Source organism: Nyctereutes procyonoides, unplaced genomic scaffold (assembly GCF_905146905.1).
Source record: "Nyctereutes procyonoides isolate TBG_1078 unplaced genomic scaffold, NYPRO_anot_genome, whole genome shotgun sequence".
Lineage (NCBI taxonomy): Eukaryota > Metazoa > Chordata > Mammalia > Carnivora > Canidae > Nyctereutes > Nyctereutes procyonoides.
The window spans coordinates 38,744,646-38,756,724 of record NW_026575043.1 but is presented as its reverse complement, the minus strand read 5'-3'; the positions used below and the strand labels follow the sequence as shown (position 1 = coordinate 38,756,724).

General features: G+C 45.7%; 1 gene segment (V, D, J or C); it reads left to right on the top strand.

Moving 5' to 3' along the window:
- Window positions 1-1,146: 1,146 nt before the first annotated feature.
- LOC129508296 (immunoglobulin lambda variable 1-40-like) lies at window positions 1,147-1,722 on the top strand. The segment is given in 2 exon segments: window positions 1,147-1,224; window positions 1,337-1,722. Coding segments are annotated over 2 exon segments (444 nt in total).
- The last annotated feature ends 10,357 nt before the right edge of the window (window positions 1,723-12,079 follow it).

Below are 12,079 nucleotides of genomic sequence, written 5' to 3'. Positions count from 1 at the left end.
GATGGAAAACTAACAATGAACGTTTAACCAAAAACACAGACCAATGAAGTGGTTCAAAGTGTGTAGGGTCTTCTCTGGGGTGAAAATAGTTGCCATTGATGTACATTCCTGAACTTCCTGATATTGGAACACCACTCAAGAGTGAGATACAAAAGAATCAGGTACAATATACTGGAATCGCTGTCTCTAGAAATCAGATGAGAGATGTGAGAATAGACAGGGTCCTGGCAAGTTGCAGAAACCAGCTGGACTCAGGTCTTCAGGCCAGGGTGAGTGTGTGCTCTGCCACCAGCAGGAGACGCTGTGGGACTGCCCTGTGGTCCCTACTCCACTGTTTACTGAAGGCCATTCACACTAAGGAGCCTGGTGCTGGGGGCTGGGCCCTGTGCTCCCTGCTGGGGACTCAGGCCTGGCAGAGATTTCTGAGGGATGTCCAGTGTATAATCCTCTACAATGCACACAACAGCTTCTACCCACAGCCCGGAAAGAGTGTTCCCTGGTCCTCAGTGCTGAGGGAACTTCTGGGAGAAGAGGACTCTCCAAACCAGAGAGGAACCAGGTAAGAGGAAAGAAATCAGCCTCCTGCACAGAACTGGCCATGGGTCAATGTGGACTCATCACTGCTCTGGACGTGATCCTCATCTATGTGGTTCTACAAGAGACATCACCTCAGTCCTGTCCCGTGAATAGCCCAGGGATCTGTGGACAGACTCACTATGTGGAGCATTAATAGGGTAAAAATGTGTCCTGTGGGGATGGGAGGCCACATAAGGGGACATCTGTCCTGGCCCTAAGGAACTTGACAATTGACAGTGTAGTGAGGAGGAAGGAGTTATCCCTAATGGACTCGTGTCACCATGTCGTACAATGCTGTGTCTAGGCCTGGACCCAGGGAGAACCCTTCACATGTTTCTGAGGGATAAGGGTTGATCAGAGCAGAAAACCTGCCACCTGATACTGCCTGTGTCAGGGCTCATAGCTGGGACCTCTGCACCCCTGTCACATGCAGCCCCTCCCATCCCTACCCCTTTGTGTCCTAAGACACAGGGACTAGGGTCTTATTTGCATGGATGGCCCCTCCCTCTCTCAGAGGTTGAATAGGGGAAGGGAGAGATTAGAGGAGGTCTGCTCAGCTGTGGGTCCCCAGAAGACAGGATCAATCACTGATGACCTCCAACATGGCCTGGTCCCTTCTCCTCTTCACACTCCTTGCTCACTGCACAGGTGACTGGATATGGGGAAAGGGGAAGGGATCCTGGGAGGGCACATGGGCTCTGATTTTTCCCCTTTTCTGTAGAAAAGAGCATCACCCTCTCTGTGTCTCTCCCCCTTGCAGGGTCCTGGGCCCAGTCTGTGCTGACTCAGCCGCCCTCATTGTCGGGGTCCCTGGGCCAGAGGGTCACCATCTCCTGCTCTGGAAGCACGAACAACATCGGTATTGTTGGTGCGAGCTGGTACCAACAGCTCCCAGGAAAGGCCCCTAAACTCCTCGTGGACAGTGATGGGGATCGACCGTCAGGGGTCCCTGACCGATTTTCCGGCTCCAAGTCTGGCAACTCAGCCACCCTGACCATCACTGGGCTCCAGGCTGAGGACGAGGCTGATTATTACTGCCAGTCCATTGATCCCACACTTGGTGCTCACACAGTGCTCCGGGCCTGGGGGGAAGTGAGACACAAACCTGCCATCCCCACTGTGATGGGGCTGTCGGTGCAGTCCTGAAAGTTTGGCCAAGTCAGTGCTTCTTTGTTTGTTTGATATAAACAGGCATCTGAGACTCCCCTCAAGGAGTTTATCTATAATTCTTTCCACATTCTCTGAAACTTCTCCTTGAAGCCTGTACTTGGAATCAAGATATTGTATGATTTTTCTAAAATTGAGTACAGATTCTTGGGTGCCAAGGTCAGCTGCCCTGAGGACAGAGTCCATGACAGGTCAGGGCAGAAACAAGGACCCTGAATCCAGCTCTGAGTCAGGACACATCAGGAGTGTCCAATATGTGTCCTGCTACCAACAGCTCCATGAATGGGCAGTCAAATCCTCATGTATTATGATGGCTGGACTTTCTGTGGACCCTGGTCCATTCTCTGGCTCCATGTCTGGCAGCTCTGGTCTCTAGCCATTGCTGGGCTGAGCCAGGAGGATGAGGTCATGCTTCACTGCTCCTCCTGTGACAGCATTTCAAGGCTCACATAGAATCCCAGGTCCTTGAGAACGGAGACCAGAAACCCCTTTGTCATCTGCTGGGAGGGGGAGGCCCCAGCAGCTGCTCTGACTCAGTGTGTGGCTCCTGTGTCTGCTGTTCCTGTTGCAAACATGGGTCCAGGTCCATGCAGGGCAGCCACCTGGGTCTCAGAGTTACTCCTTCCCTTGTGTCCCCAAAGACATTCACTGTATCATCTTCCTAGAAAAAAGGCCTCAAAGAAAAAAAAGGTCTCAAAGGACACAGAAAGGTCATCTCCCCCATCATGTTGTGACACAGGGTCTCTTTCTACTGAAATACATGGAATGGGGGTGCCAGGGCCAGGGTGCCCACCTCCCACCTGACCTCTGAGGAATCCAGGATCTCCATCCTTGGTCATTTAGCTATTTCTAGAAGTTTCCAGACTCATGGAATCCTCTTACTCATCTTCAATACGATTGCCTGTCCTTTTTGCTCATTGAGTGATTGCTTCTGTCACTGATGCACCAATTCCAGAATATCTATGTCTGAATCATATATTTGGATGTTCTGACATAACTCCCTTTCCATTCTCAATAATGTTGAATCCTTTTTTTTTTATTTAGGATCTATGATCCAGACTTTTCTTTTTTTTTAAGGTTTTATTTATTTATTCATTATAGACAGAGAGAGAGAGAGAGAGAGAGAGAGAGAGAGAGAGAGAGAGAGAGAGGCAGAGACACAGGCAGAGGGAGAAGCAGGCTCCATGCTGGGAGCCCGACATGGGACTCGATCCCGGGACTCCAGGATCGCACCCTGGGCCAAAGGCAGGCGCCAAACCGCTGAGCCACCCAGGGATCCCCCAATGTTGAATCCTAATCAGGATTTTTTTTTGTTCACTTACATCCTCTAATACTTGAAGAAAGATGTTGAGTTTATTTATTTAATTTTAAAGATTTTATAGATTTATTCATGAGAGGCACAGAGAAAGATAGAGGCAGAGACACAGGCAGATGGAGAAGCAGGCTTCATGCAGGGAGCCCAATTTCGGACTTGATCCTGGGATTTCAGGATCATGCCCTGGGTCCAAGACAGGCGCTAAACCACAGAGCCACCCAGGGACCCCCAAGATATTGAGTTTAATGGTATTTAGGTCAAATTTGCACATTCCTGAAATGGTAGAAATGTCTTCCCTCTACCTCCCCATTAGCTATTTTCCTCGGTGTGAGACAGAGTTCTATGTGTCTGGGAGAGAGTGTGTCATCATTGTAAAATTCCTCTGTTTCTATTTATGTGAATTTTATGAGGACTTTGCTTTCACATAGACAACAGTTCTTTGTAGGTCTAGCGAGATCATGTAATTTGATTCTGTTAATTCATTAGTATGACTGTTACTAGAGCAATTATCTTTATGAAAACCCACTGCATATCTATAATAATTCACAATGGTTATAGGGTCTGAATATATTAGTCTGCAATGCAATCTCACTGTTCATAATTTATTTAGAACACTTGAATCACTATTTCTTTTTTTTAGTTCACAATATTCTGCAATCTTTCTATTTCTGTACTCTATGTGTCATTTGTATGTATCCCTATTGTCGTTTTTCCATAAGAGTTTAAAATTTCTATTGTTTTAAATATCATATATATATGACTTATTTATTTTTAGAGAGACGGAGAAAGGACGAGAATGAGTGGGGGAGAGGCAAGGGGAAGGGAGTGAGGGAATCTCTAGCAGACTCCCCACTGAGTGCTGAATCTGACATGGTGGGACTCGATCCCATGACACTGAGGTCATGACCTGAGATAAAATGAAGAATCAGACACTCAAACTCTTTTCTGGCTGGAACCATGGAGAGTGCAGAAGAGAAGAAAAAAAGGGTTCCTGCTGTGCCAGAAACCCTTAAGAAAAAGCAAAGGAATTTCACAGATTTGCAGATAAAGTGTCTGAGAAAATGTTTGCACAAAAGATGCTTTGAAAGGCAAGGAAGCTTATCTATGAAAAGGCTAAGCATTATTGCAAGGACTCCAGGCAGATGTACAGAACTGAGATGCGAATGGCGAGGATGGTGAGAAAAGTTGGCAACTGCTCTGTGCCTGCAGAACGCAAATTGCCGTTTGTCATCAGTATCGGAGGTATAAGTCATTCGGAGAAGGACAAACATTATATGTTCTCATTCATTTCGGGAATATAAATAATAGTGAAAGGGAATATAAGGGAAGGGAGAAGAAATGTGTGGGAAATATCAGAAAGAGAGAACATAAAGACTCCTTTTTATTTTATTTTACTTTTTTTAGTAAATTTATTTTTTATTGGTGTTCAATTTACCAACATACAGAATAACACCCAGTGCTCATCCCCCCTCAGTGCCCGTCACCCATTCACCCCTACCCCCCGCCCTCCTCCTCTTCCACCACCCCTAGGTCGTTTCCCAGAGTTAGGAGTCACTCATTTTCTGTCTCCATTTCTGATATTTCCGACACATTTCTTCTCCCTTCCCTTATATTCCTTTCACTATTATTCATATTCCCCAAATGAATGAGAATATACATTGTTTGTCCTTCTCCGATTGACTTACTTCACTCAGCATAATACCCTCCAGTTCCATCCACGTTGAAGCAAATGGTGGGTATTTGTCGTTTCTAATGGCTGAGTAATATTTCATTGTATACATAAACCACATCTTCTTTATCCATTCATCTTTCGATGGATACTGAGGCTCCTTCCACAGTTTGGCTATTGTAGACATTGCTGCTAGAAACATCAAGGTGCAGGTGTCCGGCTTTTCATTGCATCTGCATCTTTGGGGTAAATCCCCAACAGTGCAATTGCTGGGTCCTAGGGCAGGTCTATTTTTAACTCTTTGAGGAACCTCCACACAGTTTTCCAGAGTGGCTGCACCAGTTCACATTCTCACCAACAGTGTAAGAGGGTTCCCTTTCCTCCACATCCTCTCCAACATTTGTGGTTTCCTGCCTTGTTAATTTTCCCCATTCTCACTGGTGTGAGGTGGTATCTCATTGTGGTTTTGATTTGTATTTCCCTGATGGCAAGTGATGCAGAGCATTTTCTCATGTGCATGTTGGCCATGTCTATGTCTTCCTCTGTGAGATTTCTGTTCATGTCTTTTCCCCATTTCATGATTGGATTGTTTGTGTCTTTGGAGTTGAGTTTAATATGTTCTTTATAGATCTTGGAAACTAGCCCTTTATCTGATACGTCATTTGCAAATATCTTCTCCCATTCTGTAGGTTGTCCTTTAGTTTTGTTGACTGTATCCTTTGCTGTGATAAAGCTTCTTATCTTGATGAAGTCCCAATAGTTCATTTTTGCTTTTGTTTCTTTTGCCTTCATGGATGTACCTTGCAAGAAGTTACTGTGGCCAAGTTCAAAAAGGGTGTTGTGAAGAGGGAGAGTTTGACTTCTTCCTTGCCAATTTAAATGCCTTTAATGAATTTTTGTTGTCTGATTGCTGAGGCTAGGACTTCCAGTACTATGTTGAATAGCAGTGGTGAGAGTGGACATCCTGTGTTGTTCCTGATCTTAGGGGAAAGGCTCCCAGGGCTTCCCCATTGAGAATGATATTTGCTGTGGGCTTTTCGTAGATGGCTTTTAAGATGTTGAGGAATGTTCCCTCTATCCCTACACTCTGAAGAGTTTTGATCAGGAATGGATGCTGTATTTTGTCAAATGCTTTCTCTGCATCTAATGAGAGGATCCTATGGTTCTTGGTTTTTCTCTTGCTGATATGATGAATCACACTGATTGTTTTACGAGTGTTGAACCAGCCTTGTGTCCCGGGGATAAATCCTACTTGGTCATGGTGAATAATCTTCTTAATGTACTGTTGGATCCTATTGAATAGTATCTTGTTTAGAATTTTTGCATCCATGTTCATCAGGGATATTGGTCTGTAATTCTCCTTTTTGGTGGGGTCTTTGTCTGGTTTTGGAATTAAGGTGATGCTGGCCTCATAGAACGAATTTGGAAGTACTCCATCTCTTTCTATCATTCCAAACAGCTTTAGTAGAATAGGTATGGTTTCTTCTTTAAACATTTGATAGAATTCCCCTGGTAAGCCATCTGGCCCTGGACTTTTGTGTCTTGGGAGGTTTTTGATGACTGCTTCAATTCCTCCTTGGTTATTGACCTGTACAGGTTTTCTATTTCTTCCTGTTCCCGTTTTGGTAGTTTGTGGCTTTCCAGGAATGCGTCCATTTCTTCTAGATTGCCTAATTTATTGGCGTAGAGCTGTTCATAATATGTTTTTAAAATCGTTTGTATTTCCTTGGTGTTGGTAGTGATCTCTCCTTTCTCATTCATGAGTTTATTAATTTGAGTCTTCTCTCTCTTCTTTTTAATAAGGCTGGCTAATGGTTTATCCATCTTATTAATTCTTTCAAAGAACCAACTCCTGGTTTTGTTGGTGTGTTCCACAGTTCTTCTGGTCTGATTTCGCTGAGTTCTGCTCGAAAATTAATCAACTCTCTTCTTCTGCTGGGTGTAGGATCTATTTACTGTTTTTTCTCTAGCTCCTTTATGTGTAAGGTTAGCTTTTGTATTTGAGTTCTTTCCAGTTTTTGAATGGATGCTTGTATTGCGATGTATTTCCCCCTCAGGACTGCTTTTGCTGCATCCCAAAGATTTTGAACAGTTGTATCTTCATTCTCATTAGTTTCCATGAATCTTTTTAATTCTTCCTTAATTTCCTGGTTGACCCTTTTATCTTTTAGCAGGATGGTCCTTAACCTCCACGTGTTTGAGGTCCTTCCAAACTTCTTCTTGTGATTGAGTTCTAATTTCAAGGCGTTATGGTCTGAGAATATGCAGGGGACGATCCCAATCTTTTGGTATCGGTTCAGACCCGATTTGTGACCCAGTATGTGGTCTATTCTGGAAAAAGTTCCATGTGCACTTGAGAAGAATGTGTATTCAGTTGAGTTTGGATGTAAAGTTCTGTAGATATCTGTGAAATCTATCTGGTCCAGTGTATCATTTAAAGCTCTCGTTTCTTTGGAGATGTTGTGTTTAGAAGACCTATCAAGGGTAGAGAGAGCTAGATTGAAGTCACCAAGTATAAGTGTATTATTATCTAATATTTCTTTACTTTGGTTAATAATTCATTTAAGTATTTGGCAGCTCCCACATTTGGGGCATATATATTGAGGATTGTTAAGTCCTCTTGTTGGATAGATACTTTAAGTATGATATAGTGTCCCTCTTCGTCTCTCACTACTGTCTTCGGAGTGAATTTTAGTTTATCTGATATAAGGATGGCTACCCCTGCTTTCTTTTGAGAACCATTTGAATGGTAAATGGTTCTCCAACCTTTTATTTTCAGGTTGTAGGTGTCCTTCTGTCTAAAATGAGTCTGTTGTAGACAGCAAATAGATGGGTCCTGCTTTTTTATCCAGTCTGAAACCCTGCGCCTTTTGATGGGGTCATTAAGCCCGTTCACGTTCAGAGTTACTATTGACAGATATGAGTTTAGTGTCATCATGATATCTATTTAGTCCTTGTTTTTGTGGATTGTTCCACTGAACTTCTTCTTAAAGGGGAATTTTAAGAGTCCCCCTTAAAATGTCTTGCAGAGCTGGTTTGGAGGTCACATATTCTTTCAGTTCCTGCCTGTCTTGGAAGCTCTTTATCTCTCCTTCCATTTTGAATGAGAGCCTTGCTGGATAAAGTATTCTTGGTTGCATGTTCTTCTCATTTAGGACCCTGAATATATCCTGCCAGCCCTTTCTGGCCTGCCACGTCTCTGTGGAGAGGTCTGCTGTTACCCTAATATTCCTCCCCATGAAAGTCAGGGACTTCTTGTCTCTTGCTGCTTTAAGGATCTTCTCTTTATCTTTGGAATTTGCAAGCTTCACTATTAGATGTTGAGGTGTTGAACGGTTTTTATTGATTTTAGGGGGGGATCTCTCTATTTCCTGGATCTGAATGCCTGTTTCCCTTCCCAGATTGGGAAAGTTTTCAGCTAGGATTTGTTCAAATACATATTCTGGCCCTCTGTCCCCTTCGGCGCCCTCGGGAACCCCAATTAAACGTAGGTTTTTCTTCCTTAGGGTGTCATTTAATTCCCTTAATCTGTCTTCATGGTCCTTTAATTGTTTGTCCTTTTTTCCTCAGTTTCCCTCTTTGCCATTAACTTGTCTTCTATGTCACTCACTCGTTCTTCCACCTCGTTAACCCTCGTCGTTAGGACTTCTAGTTTGGATTGCATCTCATTCAATTGATTTTTAATTTCTGCCTGATTGGATCTAAATTCTGCAGTCATGAAGTCTCTTGAGTCCTTTATGCTTTTTTCTAGAGTCACCAGTAACTGTATAATTGTGCTTCTGAATTGGCTTTCTGACATTGAATTGTAATCCAGATTTTGTAACTCTGTGGGAGAGAGGACTGTTTCTGATTCTTTCTTTTGAGGTGAGGTTTTCCTTCTAGTCATTTTGCTCAGTGCAGAGTGGCCAAAAACAAGTTGTATTGGGAAAAGGAGAAAAAGAGAGGAGAGAAAGAAGGAAAGAAAAGAGAAAAAGAAAAAGAAATAAAAAGAAAAAAAGAGAAGAAAAAGAGATAGAAAAAGAAAGAAAGGAAAAAAAAGGTGGGGGAAGCCAACAGAAATCAAAAAGCAAAAAAAAAAAAACATAACAAACAAACAAACAAACAAAAAATCCACGGGAATGTATCTTCTGATTCTGTATACTTTAAGTCCCTTGATTTCCCCTGCAAATTGTCCATCTAGCTGGTCTTCTGGGGGAGGGGCCTGTTGTGCTGATTTTCAGGTGTTAGCACTTGGGGGAGCTGCTCTGTCTTCTGCCTGGTGCAGGGCTCAGTGGGGGTTGTTTACCTTGTGAGACCCCTGGAAGAACAACCACAGTGGCGGCGGCCAGCTTTGGAGCCCTGGAGTCAGCTCCCCCAGTATCTACAGAGCTCTCTGTCTGGATATTCCGGGTGCAGGGCTGGTGATCAGTTTGGGGCAAGAGCGTCCTTGTGGTCCTGGGCCCTCCTGGCCTCTGCCTGTCCTGGGGGGAGGTCGGATCTTGGGCTGTGTCCCGGTGCCCTGTGCTCCGGGGCCTGCACTGTTGGATTCGCCCTCCCAGCCGGACAACCCCCTCTGCGGTGACGCCCCCCCCAGCCCCGCCAAGCTGTTCCTGGGGCCGTGCAGCCCCCTCCACACAGAGCCTCTTCCTCTGCCTGAGCCTCGTCCTAGCTGCTCCCGGGCCGTCGTCTGTGGGATCCAGCCCTTTAGAGAGCTCGGCGCACTCTCCTGGGTGCGCAGGTGTTTGTTAGTGTCCCAGGGAGCCTGATGACATCCCCGCCCTCCTGGGGTCCTGCTCTAACTCCCTGCAGGCGCCTTTCCAACTGGGAAGATTGGTGCAGCTCCTGCTTCTCCGGGACGGGGCTCTCCTGTCCTGGGGACGCTTGCTCCAGCCTTAGCCCAGCTCCTCGCGGGTCCCGTCTCCCTTGGATGCCTTTTGTTTCTTTATTTCTTTTCCCCCATCTTCCTACCTTGATAGAAGCGTGAACTCTTCCCACTGTAGCATTCCAGCTGGTCTCTCTTTAAATCTCAGGCAGAATTCGTAGATTTTCAGGATGATTTGAAGGTTATCTAGGTAATTTGGTGGGGACAAGTGATTTGGGGACCCTACTCTTCCGCCATCTTACTCCTCCCTCCCTAAGAGGAATTTGTATAAGAGACACCATGTCAGTCCTGAACCATTACCAAACCAAGAGGTACAAGGACATACTCACCCTGGGAGCTCTTAGTACAGAATAAAGTGAGCCCTGAAGTAATGGAAGGCAGCATATAGAGACACCTTGCTTGGCCCTAGTGCAGGGTTGGGTGGACAGAGCAATGGGATGGCAGGAGACATGTATGATGAGCTCAGTTCACCATGTCTGCACATAGAGGGCAGTCATGGTCTTACTCCGATGGTCAAGGTTGATGGAAACTACTACATGCTTATCCCCAAATTCCTCATTTAAAGGGACCAGACCCAGGGCCCTGAGTTGTTAGAGATATGGGGTCTCATTTGCATGGATGGCCCCTCCATCTTTCAGAGGATGAAGAGGGGAAGGGGAGATGAGGGAAGACTCTGCTCGGCTGTGGGACCACAGAGGCAGGATTAGAGATGACCTCCACCATGGCCTGGTCCCCTCTGCTCCTCACTCTCCTCGCTCACTGCACAGGTGACTGGATACAAGGAGAGGGGAAGTGGTCATGGGGGGACTTACAGGACTAGCTGCTTATTCTTGACTCAAGACCCCAGAATCACCTTCTCTGTATTTTTCCCATTTGTAGGTTCCTGGGCCCAGTCTGCGCTGACTCAGCTGTCCTCAGTGTCTGGGTCCCTGGGACAGAGGGTCACTGTCTCCTCCACTGGAAGCAGCACCAACATTGGTGATGGCTATTCTGTGTACTGGTACCAACAGCTCCCAGGAAAGGCCCCTAAAACCATCATATATAGTACTAGTGGTTGACCCTCAGGTGTCCCCGATAGATTCTCTGGCTCCAGGTCTGGCAATTCTGGCTCCCTGACCATCACTAGTCTTCAGGCTGAGGATGAAGCTGATTATTACTGCTCAGCCTGGGACAACAGTCTCAAAGCTAACAGAGTGCTCCACATCTATGAAGAAGTGAGACAAAAACCTGCTCTTCCCCCAGCATTGGAGGTCCCCTTGCAGTTTCCACTCCTTGACCAAATGATCTCTTTGTAAAGTGTTGTCAGAGAGGAGAATAGGCAAGATGGTGGAAGAGTGGAGGATCTCGTTTCACCCAGTCCCATAAATTTAGTTAGATAACTCTCAAATCACTCTAATCACCCAGAAATTCAACCTGAGATTTAATAAAATAGTATTGGGAACTCTACAAGTAGAAAAGCAGCTGATTTTTTACAAGATAAGACATGTAGAGAAGTGATTCACAGGGGATATATGGGAAGATAAAAGGTGGGGTGGGGTAGGGAGCCTCCAAAAACCAGCTGCCAGAAAGCGATATAGCCCAGAGGGCAAAATGGAAAACCTTCAATATCTGCTCCAGTAAAAGACACCCTGGCCTAAAAGGTGCTCAGGCGGTGAAATGGTTTAGAGTTCTAGATGAGACAGTATGGTCTCAGGATCTCCAAAGTCACAGGAAGAATGAGAATGCCTGAGCTGATATAGTTCTCAGGCATTGGAACAGGGAACCTGATCATGTTCAGCAAGCCCAGAAGGCCGTTCTCAGCTTGGTTCACCATAAACCTTGAGCTGTGTCCCAAGTGGGTGGCCTCTCTCTGGCGGGGGGATCCTGCAAAGGATAGGAATGTGGGGACCCTCTGCCTTTCCCTAGGAGAGGCAGAGTAGCTGCATGCATGACCAAGGACAGCTCTCAGTGCCAGAGCCCTGCAAAACATAGGAAAGTGGCGACCCTCCCCTTACCCCAGGAGGGTTGGAGTGGGCATAAGCATGATCAGGGCACTGCCCTCTGTGCCAAGGGCCCTGCAAATTGCTCAAAAGGATGACCCTCCCCCTTCCACTGGGAGGATTGTGGGGGCATGCAGGGCAGGAGTCTGCAGAGTTTGGCACATCCACAATTGAAGACCATTTATGCTGAGGGTTTACTGAAGACAGGGAAGGACCATATCTTACCTCTGGGGCAGGAGATCCAGGCTGGGCCATTTCCATTAAGACTCTCTAAAGAGGTTCTGAAAGCCTCCAGGGGAAAAAAGCTACAGAGATGAACCAAAAACATCTTATGCCGTGTCTGCCTCTGGCAAGGAGCGGGGCAGCTCCGCTCAGGCAAATACACCTGGGAATCAGCACAGCAGATCCCTCCCCAAGAAGACCAGTTGGCAGAACAGGTAAACAGCAAATCTATAGACCACACAGGACTGTAAAACACCAGCACGTGGAGAAAATAATATATAGATTTTGAA